The sequence below is a fragment of the Oryzias latipes genome, chromosome 1 (genome assembly GCF_002234675.1).
Source record: "Oryzias latipes chromosome 1, ASM223467v1".
Taxonomy (NCBI): Eukaryota; Metazoa; Chordata; class Actinopteri; order Beloniformes; family Adrianichthyidae; genus Oryzias; species Oryzias latipes.
In genome coordinates, this window is record NC_019859.2 from 35,694,171 (window position 1) to 35,710,136 (window position 15,966).

Genomic DNA, 15,966 nt, shown 5'->3' on the forward strand with positions numbered 1-15,966 from the left:
AAGAACCATTCTGACCTTTAACACCTTGGTAATCCTCTTTTCTGTAGTTCAAGTATAAACTGACCAATCAGGTGCCTCACTAAAAGTAGGCGGAGCCTAAGAGTGGTTGCCATGGCGGCATCCATAATCGCAAAAAAAAGGACTGAATTGACTATCTAGTTAAAGGCAGAAGTTAACCGTTTTCTCTGGATGATGTCACCCTCGCTCAGTCCAGTTCTCGTATACAGTCAATGGTTTCAACCCAGAGTTCAAACCTTCAGAGAAAAATCATTGCAGGTTCATTGGATGGAGACAAATATCTGATTGTAATTGAAGATTTATGTAGATCTGGAAAACTGAACAATCATGTGCAGCAGAGACAGCACAGAGGAGATCGACTGACAGTCCAATCAGGGCGCAGAACACCGTGCACTCTAAAAAAAACATGCAACATTGCACTGTAAAAAATCTGCAAGAGCGTGAAAGGTGAACCGCGATAGAACGAGGGAACACTGTACATCGAAACGGCTAAGATGGACATTTGAAAATGAAATAATGTTGCTATCTTTTCTTTTTAATAAATTACCTTCAACATTAAAAGAATAAATTCTATAATTGTTTCAGACAGGATTTTTTTAACAGAACAATTAAAGATCACAGTCAAGCCCAGTACAATAGAGTAAAGTTATAAAGTTATGGACCGCTTTACATTGTACACCAGATGAAATGCAAAAAAAAAACAATTCAACGAAGCATTCACAAAAGGTTTGAGCGCGCTGCAGGAAATTAGGTTTTTCCATTAGAACTACAAAAAAAGGACTGAAGGGAAAAGCCAGGCATCTGGTCTGAGGGGACAAAACCACGAGATCTAAATAATCAGTCCTTAGCTTCAGTGTCAATCTTGGAATCAAGGAGAGCGTTTCAGACGCAGGAGAGCTACAGGATGAACGGGATGATGGGAGAGCGGAGAGGAGGGTAGTCTCGAAACTCCTTCAGGTAGCTGCGGTGCTTCCCTTTGGCCCAAACCGTCATCTGGATGAACCCCACCAGAGTGAAGAAGGCCACCGGGAGACACTGGGTCATCAGGGTGAAGCCCAGCCAGGAGCCCAACTGCAGGAAACGGAGACGCAGTTCGTATCGCTCAACTGGTTTCAGAAAAATAACTTCAAGACCCACGCCCATGATGGAGGACATTTAGGAAGAAAATGTGCATTAAAACCGCATTTCACTGTGTTTTTTATTCAAATGGCGATGAATCAGGAGCAGACGGAAAAAATGCTGTTGGAAAAAGATCGGATTTGTGACGTGGATTCAGAGAAGAGGAAACTACGGTGGCTGAGAGGGACAAGACACGTTTACATTTAAGATACTACAACAGAAAATAGTATTAAGGGTATTCCTTTTCCGTCGGCCGACTGCTAACAGAAAAGGAATACTTGACATTGCTAAACATTGTTGTCATTTTTATCATAGCAATACACTCTAAAAAATGCTTTTGGACTGTTTCATGTATTTAAAATGTCCACATGAGTAAAACAGTAATAAATATCTTTCAATAATCAGACACTGTTGGTTTTATGATACGTCTCTTTCCGTTAGAAGCCGTGTCTCCGCTCTCATTGTCGTGTTTCTGGATTTGGTCATTTGTAACGGGATTTGTTGCTTTTTGTGATTCGGTCATTTGCTCCATAATTTGCGGTTGTGTTATCATGACTCTGTCATCAGTTCTGTTATCTGCTGTTTCAGTGTTTGTTCATTTGTACCGGAGTTTGTCGTATCTTAAATGTTACCGTGTCTCGCACCTCTCGGCCACCGTAGAATTTGCAACAAATTAAAAAAAAAAAGTCCCGCCCACAACTCAGAGTTGAATTTCCAATACAGAGTCGATGTCCTAGAAAACGACACGGGGTTTGGGATTATGGCCAAAAACGGCATCGTCATAGCTAAAAGACCACTGGGAACGCTCGCATCATCGGATGATCGGAGCACGACCTTCAACAAAATAAAAGGCGTTACCTCATAGGTGTAGTTTGGGCAGGACACCAGCAGGGAGATCCAGGTGAAGGGGTTCTTGGTCGGATAAGGAATCTTTCTGGTCTTAGAACCTTAATGCAGGAAAAAAAATTAAAACAGTAAATCTGGTTTCTTCTACTTATTACTATTTTATTCTGGTAAAAACTGCATTTAGGGAAATAAAGGCTTTGATTGAGATGGACTCAACAGCAAATTCTTTGCGTTTTAGGTGACAAACATTGACGACAGGGTGAACGTCACGCCCTGCAGACACGACTCGGGGTTTACCTGGTGGACGGAGGTTCCGCAGAGCAATGTGGATGGAAAAGTTGCCAATCTGACAGAACTAACAAACAAACAAACAAACAAACAATCAGCCAGAAGCATAGAGTATTTACATTAAAATGTGAAATCTGAATATTTATCAGCCTATTTTTGAATCTTAGGAAGAAAGCATATTGTTAGAAATTATTAATTTACCAAGAAAAGGATGAGGGCCAATCGGATCTGCTGCTCGCCGTAGACTGCAAGAGGATTAAGAAATTAAAAAAACATGACGGATAAAAGAAGCGGAACACAAACTGCTACGAGGTCAAATCAATGTGCACTCACTGGGGGGGGTATATAAGGGGTGGTTGATGTAGTAAGCCATCCACGCTGCAAAGCCCCAGTAGTAGGTACAGTTCTACAAAACAGGAAAAAAGCCGATTCTTAGTGGATTGGTGACAAAAGCCGAGCGTCTGTGTGATTCTTCACCTTAAAAATGTTCCGTAGGGGCATCGTTCCATGAGAGAAGCGATGCACAAACAGGGTCTCCAGTAGCCTCTTCATGTAGTGGAAGGAGTGACACATACACGCCAGACTGGAGGAAACACACACAACTGCAGCTCAGACACGCTCAAGAGAAGAACAGTGGATCGTGGAGGGAAAACTAAAGTGACGATGTTGACAAAGTAAACCGTTTTTGATTCCATTTGGTCCTGACAAAGGACGGACCAACCTGTGCCTTATTCACATGCACGGCCCGACGGTTTTTGGGTTGAAGGGTCGCAGAGAGGAGTGCTCGTACCGCCACCTGAAGGGACGTCATGAAAATGGAACGTACCATTTTTGTGCGTGTGGCGAGTAGTGACGGGCCCGGCAACACTGACGCGTCGAGCTCATAAAGTGAAACCGTGTGTGTGTGCGCGTTTCGCTTCAGGAGAGGTCATGTGACCGATACGCCGCTGTGTCACAGAGGAGCCAAACCAGGAAGTGCGTCTACCAGCAGTGTGACCAGATTCTGCCGTTTTCTGCCCTATTGGCTGATTTTGATATTGCAGAAAAAAAAATTTGCTTTGGGTGGTTTTCGCGTTTTAGAGTTATTATGAGTCTAAGCTATCTTTTATTTTGAAAAATGTTTTATTTTGAAAAATAACCGGCTCTTCTCAGTTACATTACTGTAGCTTGGGTGCTACATCAGTCCAGCGGTGAGTTTAATAGAGTTAAACAGCGTCTGTTTCTGCACGATCTAGAAGAATAGAATCCCATTTCAAATGGACTTTATTTGAAATGAATCATTTCCTGTTTTGGGGGTTAAATGTCACATTTGTTCTGCAGAACTTTCAAACTTAAAAGCACTTCCTCAATGCTGAGGCATTATAGACCCAGACATGGCAAAGAGGAATTACTATGACAAATATTGTGTTTAGATTAAATATACTGTGTCTATCAGCAGAGTTTCTTAACTTGGTTGCCTGCAATGACGTTATTGGTCCAGCAGGAGTCAGTATTGAGTCACACAGTATCAATCCAGTTTGGGCAATGTGCCAAAACGCTTCATGAGGCTTCATCTAACCCATCACTGGTGGTAAGCGTGTCTAAAGTATTGGTAAGGATAATGGAAGTTCCACGTTCGTCTGACGTATGGGTGATGATGTCGTACGGCGTCTTTACGCCACGCTCCACTCGTTGGTAACACATGCCTCACGCACGGGTTGTGCACGTGATCCGTGTCTGTGGGACGGACGTGCACACAAACTGACGTGGATTTTCTCTTGACGGGTTCACTGAGCGATCATCGACCCCCCCCCCCCCTGCCCGCAGACAGACTGTATCCCCCTGCAAAGGCAGTTGGGACTGAGGCATAAATAGGCTCAACCATGTGCCCCCCCCCCCCCCCCCCCCCCAACAAACTATAACTATAGACACAGACACAACTGAAAGCAAACACAGTAGTAATTTGGGTTATGGAGCCCAGTGTGGCTATTCTAAGTAGGCTAAAACATAAACAGGTCACCAGCTGATCACAGACTAGGCCAGAAATATGAGCCACTCAGTACTGAGACCTTCTGCTCGCTGTCAAAAGAACCAGCAAAGTATTTAGAACTTTGAAGCTGGAAAAGTGTGGAACACAGAAAAAAACAACAATTTGTTAATTTTTGTTTATCAAGACGACAAAGACCCCAATGCTTTCTGAGTGTTTAATCCTTTTTGTTGAAACATCAAGAACGGTAAAAAAAACCATAGAAATATGGCTGTCAGATGTGCTTCAGTCTACCTGCTCTCTCATCTCAGGTAGAAGCAGGAAAGGCAGACAGAACTTTAGGTTTTCTCCTCAAATCCATTCCGTCTTTAAACTGCTGTGTGGCTGAAGTTTACGGCTTTTCCAAAGACAGAAAAGTAGAACAAGACGAATGGAAAGGAGAAACCATTAAGTATGCGTGCCTAACCCTAAAGAATAATGGATGTGGATTGTGTGCAATTCTGCAAGCTGCCTATGAGACCTTGGCAAGGCAGGCACGCCATCATAATGCTAGTCTGAGGGTCCGGATCCAGTCCTGAACCCAGGTCCGTCTTCAGACTGCCAGTCAGGCGGACTTTCCTGTTTCAAACCTAAACTTGTAAACAAAACCATGCGTCTTCAGTCATTGGTCAGGAATTACGAGGGCGGAGCCAAGCAACAAGAGGCAGAAACAGTGGAAGTCCTGCTCTTTGCATTCCTTGTCTGATCGTTCACGGATTCAAACTTTAGATTTCTCTGACCAGTTTTAAACGTCTGTATGAACGTCAGGTTCAACACTTTTACTTTGGTACGGCAGAGTCCTGCTGCACGGCGGTTACCGAGGAAACGACGGCTATAAATATGCAACTTGGCGATAAACATGAGCGTTTAGGGAAAAAACAGACTTCTTGTGCTTTTGTACAGTTACATAAAAAAGACTAAGGGTACAAAACAAAAGTAAATGTTATTTATATAAGAAAAAGAAAATTCATTTGACTTCTTAGAGCAGATTTAAAGCAGAAACCAGAGCTCTAATACTTTGATAGAGTGGCTTACTGAACAACCCAGTGTTTACTGGTGGTGAAGTCGTATTTGGCCGCATAGATGAAGGGAACTCTGAAGTAGAAGAGCAGATAGATGACCAGAGGGCCGGTGTACTCTGTCAGAAAAACCTGAAAAACAAAAACATGTTAGGGGAGCAGCTCTCAGTCTGAAATACTCACAAACATTTGTTCTAAAAACGCACAACCGGTCAGTCATGTGAGATATAAACCTTGACTGTATAGAGTCTCATTTCCTTTGAGTGGTACGGTCCGGTTTGGAATAGTCCAGGTAATTCAGGTGAGCGTTTCCAGCTCATTTTTGGCCGCATGGCTTTTGTTTCTTCGTATCGACAAAACATTTAACGTTATTTGAGAGAAGATCACAGGCGGCGAAGAGGAAACGGCTTTCTTGGCGCTGTGGATTTTGGTAATGACCTTTAGCCAATCAACGGGTTTCAAGCTCCGCCCTCACCGCTCTGTTCCATTTTTTTCTATGGACCGACAACCGACGGGGGCCCAAAAATGGTACGGTTTGATCCAGCATAGTTGGTTCTGGACCAGATCAGTGGAAACAAGGCTTAAGAAGACTGGACTGAGTGGCCCCTCCCCATGACGATCCAAACAGGAAGTGGCTCCAAGAAGCCAAAATCCCAAAAATGTCTACAGAGAAATAACAGCCTTCAGTCAGTCAGTCCTTCTATTTCAGGGGCGTCAAACTCCAGACTGGAGGGCCGGCCTCCCGCCTCATCACCTGCTGATTACCTGGATCAGGTGTGTTTGGCCAATAACGAGCTTTAATGGCAGGTTGTAGGACACGCCCCTCAATGCCTGGATTCTGACACCCCTGTTCTACTAGTCAGAGCAACCATTCTAGCGCAGATATTTTCTTTAGTTCACGTTATTCAAGATATTAAGTGACCAACCAGATGCCTCAATAAAAGTAGGTGGAGCCTGCCGGCCCCCATGTCTAACCTTCAAAACCTTTGATTTCATGTGGCTACTTTTCAAGTGAGAGAACAACTGGATTTTCAGACATCAGTGACCTTTGATTCCTTCACAGTGGTAAATGCTCATATAGTTTATCTTGATTTCTTCTGCTTGTTTTGCCACATATTTAAATTTGTTAAGGTTGGTGGACCCGACATAGTTTGGGTGTTGTGTGCAACACCTACTGTAACCCAGCTGATCTGAGCCCCCAAGTCCCTGAAGTAGAACGTTGCTGTGGTTCCCACTGGAAGATGCTGCAGAACATCCTCGTCCTTTAGAGACTTCCCCTCTGAAGCAGAGAGAAATATGTGGACAAATAAGAGACTGAAATGTTAAAAAAAGGCTCCAGATTTACTTTAACCCTCCTGTTACGTTGGTTTGTGAGAGAAACCACGGACGTTCTCCGGTCAATTTGACCTGGGAACACGTTTGATTAGATAAAAATATCAGAGACCAAAACGTTCCTAAAAACATTGTTTATAAATGATCTTCTTTGCTAAACATTTGATTTGGTTTGATTTTGTACTTTACAGATGTGTCAATGAGAATAATTCACTTTTTACGGCCACTGAGAGGATCCAGACGGTAGAAGTCTGTTGCTCCAGATAAAGTTCGCTTAATACAAGTTATTTTAACGAGTCTGCGTTCATCCGACCACATTTTAATGACTTGCTGTGTCTCATCGTGGCTCCGCTACTGTGTTTACATCCCATAATGCTCTGCTACGGTGGCTGTTTTGGTCCAAGTGTTGAACCAGACTGAGGAAACTCAGAGCGAACCGCAGCTCTGTACGATTTCAAACTAACCGAGACCACCTCAAAAGACGGGTATGAGACCGGTTCCGGTCCCGGACCAGGGTCCGCTTGGGTGTGTTCAGACCGAAAATTAGTTCTGGATTATCAGGAGAAACAATCCCGGGTTCACTTATGCGAACCAAATGCGTCTTACATATAAATAATACATTTAAATGCAATTAATTTCTAAAAGTCTGTTTTTATTTACATTTTTTTATAAATTGCTGTTGAAGAATCAAAATAAAACATATCTTCTAGCTGTTAATTCATCCTTTCACCAATTAACTGCAGCCAGGATGAGGAGCCTAAACATGCATGAAAGTCCATTTTCTTTAAGGTGCTTCCACTTCTCCCTTTTTTTTCATTTAGCTCATAATCAGAGTCATCAGATTCTGAAGTTATTTTTAAGATGGTCTTCATCGTCAAAGACATCCTCCTCTACCTCACCGTCCTGATCAGTGATTGGTCTCCGAGCCTCCAGGTCTGCCATCTTTACACGTCTCACTGTTCTAAACCTCTGTGTGCCGTTGGTAGGACTTCCTTTCAAAAAACTGGTTTGTGCTACGCCTTCCCTGCTGAGTGGCAGCGCAATGTGGGCGGAGTTTGTCCAGAGGAACTGACATGGTTCCTTTTTGAAGTCAAAACAACACCTGGACTCTCTAAATTCTAAATTGTATCAATGTATGTGTGTGTGTGTGTGTGTGTGTAAGTGTGACACAGAGGTGGGTTGTGTCTCAAGCTTTGTTCACACTGGGCATTTTACAAACGTTCAGGAACACACTCAACGTTCGTTCTTAAACGTGCATTTAGTCCATGGTGTTCACACTGGACGAGCAGGGAGGGGCTTCTTCCTCTGTTGTTGTTTTTTCTATTGTTTTTTTAGCACATGTCCGCCACCTGAAGTTGGAGGAGGCTTGGTGGGGAATCGGTTTGTTTCATTGCTAGCCTCCTTGGTATGGCGGGTGTAGACTACCATCATGTCAGGAGAGTGGCCTTGGTCGATCTATATTTGAAAAACAAACGTAGACGTCATCTGGCCCGTCACCTTGTCTGGGTTCACCAGCTAAACCAAATCCATACTTCCCCACGTAATCTGAGTCCCTGATTGGTCAGAGTACGACCTGGTTTAATTGGCATTGCACGTTTAACGACCACATGTTTTGTGCGTAGAGCCCGAAAACGGCCGTAGAAACTTGTGTAGCCACGCGTAAAGACAAGAGTTTTGAAGGTGGAAGCCCAAAACGCGCGTTTACTCACGTTTACATAGACTTTTCATTGGAAGTGGCGTGTTACCGAAGGCAGTGTGGACGTAGCTTCATGGTTGCAAAGACAGAAATAGAATTTGATGATTGTGACTCGCTTTGAGTTCTCTTCTGTCGACTGGGTCATATTGACCCAAACAGTAGTTTTGTAATATAAACCAGTGCGTTGGGGTGGGGTGCTACATGTGTTTTTTAAATGTTGGTACAAAAGCCAAGCAAGAACAGTTTCAAAGTGAAAAAGTACGTTTCAGTATAACAGGAGAGTTTAAAAGATAGCAATGACTTTGGAGATGACATACTCGGGTCAAGACGGATGGACTGTCTGGCTGGGTACCACTGAGGATCTGGAACAGGCAGATAAAGACTTTACAGGCATTTAAAGACAAGACTAATACAATGTATCTCCATGTAGGAAGGATTTTATTTGATGTGGAATTGGATTTATGAAACTGTAGACACTTGGTACTCACGGGTTCTGTGGAACATGGACTTGATCTCACCGATGGTGGCATTGGGCTCGACCTAAAAAGATAAATAAAAAAGTGTGTACAGGTCCAACACACACCTGTGAGGAAACCTAAACATTATGCTGAATCCATATAAAAGCAACAGAGAGATCCGCATGTAAAGCAGTAACTGTCCTGAATGTATTTCCTTGATTGCTGAAACTCCAGTGAGAAGTGAACCTATGGCCTCTAATCAATTCATTTGTATTTAGAATATCCAGTGGCTATTCGTTTCATTCCTAAGGTAATTTGTACTAAGACCATTCTATTTGTCCAAGACCAGGTCACCCAGGCTGGATGTTGGAACTAAGTTTTTATCAACATTAGCCATTTTACATCAGCTCTACATGTTTAATTTAGAAAATTAGACCCATTGGGGTCCTCTAGTTTGATCCACACCTACATATGTCCTTTGTTTCAGATGGCCCCTTCAGACGTGGTTAGGCGAAGAATGTACCGGTAATCGCCACGGAAACTCCTCTGAGCTCTCTACAAGGTGGAAGGCGGCACTGATGGCACTGACTCTTGTTGTATCATCCGGAGCGGTCACTAATGACCCAAGAGTGAGCTGGCTGACACGACCATGAACACGGAACTTCAGAATAAACGGTCCTTTCGCCAACCATCCCGATGCAGACGACTATAAGACGGATTCGTGGATCCATCTGAAGGCCGTGTCACAGAGCTGCTACGTGCATTTGGCGTTTTGTCCACATATGAAATTTCGTTCTTTCGTGATCCATGAGTGATCAACGTAATTCAAACGTGTTTCTTGCGTTCGTCATTCATCGATGTGTGCATCAAGGGTTTCGGGCGACGGATCTTTACGTGAATTCGGTTTTGAGCTGTTCAGAATTTTGGTCAGTTGAGAATGTTATTTAGTTTAGAATTTTTTTAGTTTATGCGTAATTTACATAGTTTATGCGCAAATATTACGTAAATCTTACAGAATTGTGCTTGATTTTTATGAGATGCGTGTGCTTGTGTCTTTCCCCGAGATTTTTCACGATGAATAACTTTTGTATTGTGTATACTGGGCACATATAACGTTCAAATTACATAACTGGTCCAAAAATTTTGGGCCATGTTTGGCTTCTACGTTGATTTCCGTGTTCTTTGCGTGGTTTATTTGTATTTCCTCCATTGTTTTAATGTGGTTCATTTGTGATACATCTCTGAAAAGTTCACGTAAAGACCACAACTTTTCTCACTTTTTCCACGTATATTCACATATGACCGATATTCATCCGTGCAATGTGCACAAAAGTACGTAGCGGCTGTGTGACACGGCCTTCACACAGTTGTAGGACAGCATGAGCCATGAAAACACAAAGCTACAGCTGATAAACTTCAATGCTGTCTCCAAATTTATCGAGGGACACAACACAGATGCCGTTAACATTTGGGGTTTAATAGTTGGAAAACCACATTCTCGTATTTTAGGTACACAAAAAATAACAAAGAAATAACACAGAAGTACATTTAAATACAGTGGTGCCTCGTTTATTATGTGGGTTACAAAATTACCCACAATAAGTGGAATTGTCAAAGTAGTTATCTTTTATTTTGTGTAAATATTCTAAATTCCTCACTAGATGCTTTTTCTCAGACAGACACAAACATTTTCACTCTTTTCTCTTTTGTTTTAAACTCTTAAAGTTTAAACTTTGGTAGTAAAATGAGATCGTGATTGAAGATTTGTGTAAATGTGGCACAATGGAGACATTCTGTACAGGAGACAAGATGCAGAGGAGATTGATTGACAATGATCTACAGCCAATCAGGGCGCAGGACAGAGTGCACTGTTAAAGATTGCTGAAAAAAACAGCAAGACTGCCAAAGGTGAACTGTGATAAAGTGAGGGTTTTCTGCAATGAACAACGCTGCCGTGTAAAAGTATTTAATGGTTACTATACTCCAGGTCTCGCTGTTCTGGAGGGCCATGTGACCATCCCACCTGTTTATCATGGCTAATTCAAGGAAACTACTAATCAGGGAAACATTTGTTAGACTATATGTACAGATAAAAGTCTTCTTGAAACATTCTTTGTAGTTTGTTTCTCACCTTGTCCAGGAAACAGAGCTTCTCCTTGGTCTTGGCATCCAGGATCTCCACCTCAAAGAAAACAACGGCCTTTTTAGTTTTTTTAGCCTGTTTGCGTTTCGCTGGTGCTGCCCCCGACACCGGAGCCCCCAGCCCAGCATTGCTGGACTTCTTCCCACTGGCCTCGAGAGCTAAGGCATCCATGTCCCCTACTTTTCCTCCAGCTACTGGCTGAACTCCTCCCTACGCCCAGTCCTTCATTCCCTTATTCTGAAGGTTGACTTCCGATCCACAGAGAAAAGGGGGGAGACCTCAGCTGTGGACATAAATCTCTCGTTGGCATTCCTCCTGCCCCTCCCTCTTACGTCACCCCCCCCACCCCACCCCACCACCCATTCTTTCACATCTGGTGTGTAAGATTTACATTAAAGTGTGCCAACAGTTAAGCCCTAAAATAAAAATAAATGAATAAAATAAAATATATATATTTTAAAAAGTGTGCCTCCAGTTATACCCCAACCCTAAAAGGAAATAAATAAGAAATAAATAAAATAAAACAAATAAATAAATAAATTGATAAATGAAAAAATATTTTTAAAATTATAATAATAAAAAATAATTAAAATAAACAAAAAAATAATAAATAAACATTAAAAAGTGTGCCAACAGTTGCATCCCTGAAGGACAGCAGTGGTCTGCACATGCTCATTAGCTGTGAAGCGTGCAGCTTCCTGTTGCAGATTTGAAATGCGACGCGTCCCCAAAGCAGACATATTTACGTCCCGGAGATGTCTTCACGTCCAGCAGAGTGAAAGGACGAGGGGGAGAAAACATGGCAAACATTGCCCCCCATTACTAATCTGAACCTGTCTTTTGCTCCTCAGCTAAATATAAACGCCCCCCCCGTCCCCACAGACAGCAGACAGATGTATGCAGTGATATCATAGGTGTATTATTAAAGACACCCAACCAAAGACAATCGACGTTTCTCAGTGAACTCCACAGCTTGGGTCTCAGTCACAAAGACTGTATGCTTTTCCATTATGCTACACATTAAAACCGAATCAATGGGGCCTTTACGTTTGATGCAGATTCACCTTTTTCCAGCAAACACAGACAGACAATAACAGCTGACGTTCTCAGAGATTAAAGAAAGCTATGACTTCTGGGAAACGGTCAATCCATCTTATATTCCGCTTCCTACTCACTCATCCAAACAGAGAAAAGGACACCTGACACCCCAGTGGAGTCTTCAGAGACCTGAACCCTTTCCAGTCTCTGGGTGTCACATAGCTGCTATGCTGTCCCGCCCCCCCCCCGCGTTCCCGTCTATATAAAAGCTGGGAACACTGAAGTCCGGTTCAGCCGCTGAGGAATAACCGCAAAATCTGCATTTCCAGCTTTGCTTTTATGAAACCGTAAGTGTTTTTTATGTAAGCAGTCATAAATCTTGTAATACATAATAATTTACATTACAATGTTCTTTGACTCTTTGGTTTTTCAGTGTTCATAGAAGAAAAAGAAATAGGTGAGTTATTTTTAATTCTGTCACCAAAACAAAATACTGGTTTTTTTGCAATTCTGTATCTTTCATCATCTAACTTTAGCTTAAAGACAGAAAAGACTAGAATAACAATGACTAAACTGTTATTTATGGTCATTTTATTAACAAGAAAACAAATACAAGCATAACTTTCATGTCAAATGTTGCCTCCGTTGTTTTTCACACCTGTGTACGTCTTAAACTGGGCTCTTTACGACCACACCGCTTCATTTTATTAAGGAAGTACAATGGAAACAACCACTAAAAGGTAGAATAATTAACTAAACATTTGTTGAAATAAAATTAGAACTAGTGTACTGCAAATCTGAAATTCAGAACTAAATAGTTAGCTCTAAAATGATTGTTTCTTAATTTGTTACATTGAAGTTTCTTTGTATTTATTTCCTTTAACTTTTGGCTCCAACTGGAAAAAAATTCCTTAGAATTTTAAGCTGAAAGACTCACTTCAATACATGTTGTATTTTCTGTGTTTTTAACATATTTATGTAGCATTTCTCTGATGAGAATTTAGATTAAATCTGCGTTTGAGTATTTCCTTTTTCTAATAGTTGTAAATCAAGAGCAGAAACGATGTTCTGGCTAAAAACCTCATCATCCCAATTAAAAGACTGAAAATGGATCAAAAGACGATCGGACTTTAAATTCACTTTGGATTATCAGAGGTCTCCCTCATGCTCAAAGATCATTCCCTAAAACATGTATTGAATGTTTGGTTGCTTTTTTTCCCATCATGCAGTTCTCTGGTTGACATTTTAGAAAACACAAATCCTGCACCGCCAGAATGTGTGCAAAACGTGTCGTTTTAAAAGAAGAACAAAGAATTGATTTAAACATAAAAACTGCCGTCCTGATCGGGCTTCAGGCCCCGATCCCAGAGTTTCTGCTGAGAACGAGTCTAGCAGTAAAAATAGAGCAAATTTAAACTTCCTAAAGTCCTAAAACAACAGGTTTTTAGTCCAAAAATGACATAATCATAATTTACAGACTACTGGGAACGTTTAAAAAAAGATGAAAAGATGATCAAAGTGGGACTAGAAGAGATCCAGTCATCTACAGAGTTTTGCCTTTTGGACAGCAGAAGAGCAGATCAAATTTTCTTTCAAATGAGATTAAAATGGACTGTTTGGACGCCCCACTTCCACAGCCACTGTGTCCGAATTCCTTCCCTACTCACTACATAGTGCACTAACTAGTGCCCTGAATTTTCAAATCAGATCGGACACCATGCTCACCTCTGAAGATAAAAACATTGAGATTTTATTTTAAAAACTACACTGAAATACATTTTGTTTTGGTAAGAAGTGTTCAAATGCAATGCATTGTGGTCTATATTTGCTGGCGAGCATTGATGCACACTATTTTTTTGCAGAGACTTCTGGGAAATTTCTAGGGCACTGGATTTCTGAATTGTAGATTCAGACAGAACTACAGAGTGGGGAACGCCCTATGTAGTGAGTAGGGAAGGAATTCTGACACAACCGTAATTCCAAAACTGATCAGCGAATATGGACCACAATGCATTGCGTTGGGGACAAAAAAATGTATTTAAATATATTTTTTTAAATAAACCTTTATATTTTATTTTCAGAAGACAGTGGATTCATGAGTAATCAACGAGATTGATGACGTCATATCCGCTACAAAAGTAGTGAGCATGGAGTCAGAATTGCTTTTCCAATCCAGGCCACTACTTAGTGCTGCACTTTATAATTTTATAGTAGTTAGGGCGGGAATTCAGACATAAGAGTTTTGGATCAAAACTGATATGAAAAAATGTAAAAAATGTTTATTGGTAATAGTTTACGACTGGTTAACTACCAGGGTCTCACACTCAGACAATTTAAAGTCCTGTTGCTTTCTGTCACCTTTCCCTGTGACTTGCTCTTATCTACAGGTGTGTCTCAGGAGTCCAGAGCACAGCGGCGCGTGGCAGCATCACGGCTCCGGTTGAGCCAGTCTGTCAGACTGACTGCTTCAGATCCCGTCCGGTGGGTTTAAGGCTCTTATGAAACGGAATCACGGTAATCTCCTCAACACCGACGCCGTTTCAACGGTCTGTGGCTGTTTGAGCACGACGCCAAAGACGACAATCATGTCAATGGAGAGGTGCGCACATGACACGTGCACGGACCTACACCTGTTCACCTGGGACATTGTTGAGCAAGAACCCGATAAGAATGCCGGCAGCAGTCAGCGGGCAGAGATGACTGACAGGCTGACATCCACGGACATATATCTCTATACATGCTGTCTATGCTGACATCAACCCCCCCAGAGCCGGGGGGGCAGGGTCTGCGACCAAAGCTAGCGCGGAACTGACCCCAGAAACGAGCCAGAGGCGGCGTTTGCTTAGCGAACCGCGCGGACGTTCGGATAAAACCGGATTCCTGCTCGGAGAACACAGAAAAGAGGCTTTACGTCATTACGAATAGGTTATATGACGGGACTTTAGTGGAATCTCACCTCGTAGTGCTTCATCTTGGCGGTTAGCAAAGCTCTCTGATCCACCGGGATGAGTGACGCTCAAACCTCCAATGAGAGACCGGACAGGACAGCGCTGTCAGCGACCACGCGCTCGAACCAGCCAATCAGCATTAGCCTCAGACGGAACACAGACCCACACTACGATCGATGCGACCAATGGCATTAAAGTGCTGAGTGACCCCTCCCCCTGGCGTTCAAAACAGGAAGTGGAACAGCGATTACTCATTCTATTGGTCAGAATTACCACTCTTGCTTGACCCCCCCCTTTTAATGTGTTCTTAATAATCCTCATTTTTTTAACGAGATATTTTCGGTGGTGAGCGTTATCTAAGTTATAAACTGGATAATCAGATACCTAAATAAAAGTAGGCGGAGCCTGCTGGATCCATGTCTAACGTTCAACAACATTTGATTGACACATTCTCCCTATTCACCTTTCGAGTGGACTCGGACCAATCACTGCTCATCGGGTTTTGTCCAAAACAGTCAGTGTACTCAAGATTGCCCTCAGTTCATCTTCTGGTCTATTTTCAAAGTGTTCTCAGGGTTTTTTCACTGTGGTTTTGATGCTTTCAGCCAAAATTAAATAGATCCGTGTTGTTTTTTAGGACATAGGTTGTGGCCGAATTCCTCCCTACTCATTATGTAGTGCACTATATAGTGCGTTTGCTATTTTCTAATGCTGTCTGAATCTACAATTTTACAAAATCCAGTGCCCTAGAATTAGAATTCCCTGCGAAAAACCAGTGTGCATCGATGCTCACTAGATTGGCGAATATAGACCACAATGCATTGCGACTGAACCTTTTTTGCCACAAAAATGTATTTAAATATATATTTAAATAAAATATCAACGTTTTTATCTACAGAAGACAGTGGACTCATAAATAATCACTGCAAAACACTCATATCAATTAGATTTTAACTTTGTGAAATCGATAACATCATATTCAGCGATTTAAAAAAAAAAAGAAAAGGAGTGAGGGTGGTGTCTGAATTGCTTTTAAAATCCAGGGCACTACATAGA

The 15,966-nt window shown here is 42.0% G+C and overlaps 1 protein-coding gene and 1 long non-coding RNA gene across 2 annotated transcripts; one reads left to right on the forward strand and one right to left on the reverse strand.

Moving 5' to 3' along the window:
* Window positions 1-298: 298 nt before the first annotated feature.
* tecr (trans-2,3-enoyl-CoA reductase) lies at window positions 299-15,087 on the reverse strand. The gene is made up of 12 exons (XM_004066316.4): window positions 14,919-15,087; window positions 10,913-10,963; window positions 8,812-8,863; window positions 8,641-8,685; window positions 6,471-6,574; window positions 5,312-5,427; window positions 2,749-2,854; window positions 2,605-2,677; window positions 2,473-2,516; window positions 2,281-2,338; window positions 1,996-2,084; window positions 299-1,089 (listed from the first exon to the last, which is right to left on the reverse strand). Exons 1-12 carry the CDS (start codon window positions 14,931-14,933, stop codon window positions 916-918), a joined length of 927 nt encoding a protein of 308 aa, XP_004066364.1. The 5' UTR covers window positions 14,934-15,087; the 3' UTR covers window positions 299-915.
* Window positions 10,945-14,986, forward strand: LOC110015671. Its single transcript, XR_002290925.2, has 3 exons — window positions 10,945-12,309; window positions 12,396-12,419; window positions 14,350-14,986. It is a non-coding gene; the product is annotated as an uncharacterized LOC110015671 (long non-coding RNA).
* Window positions 15,088-15,966: the final 879 nt, after the last annotated feature.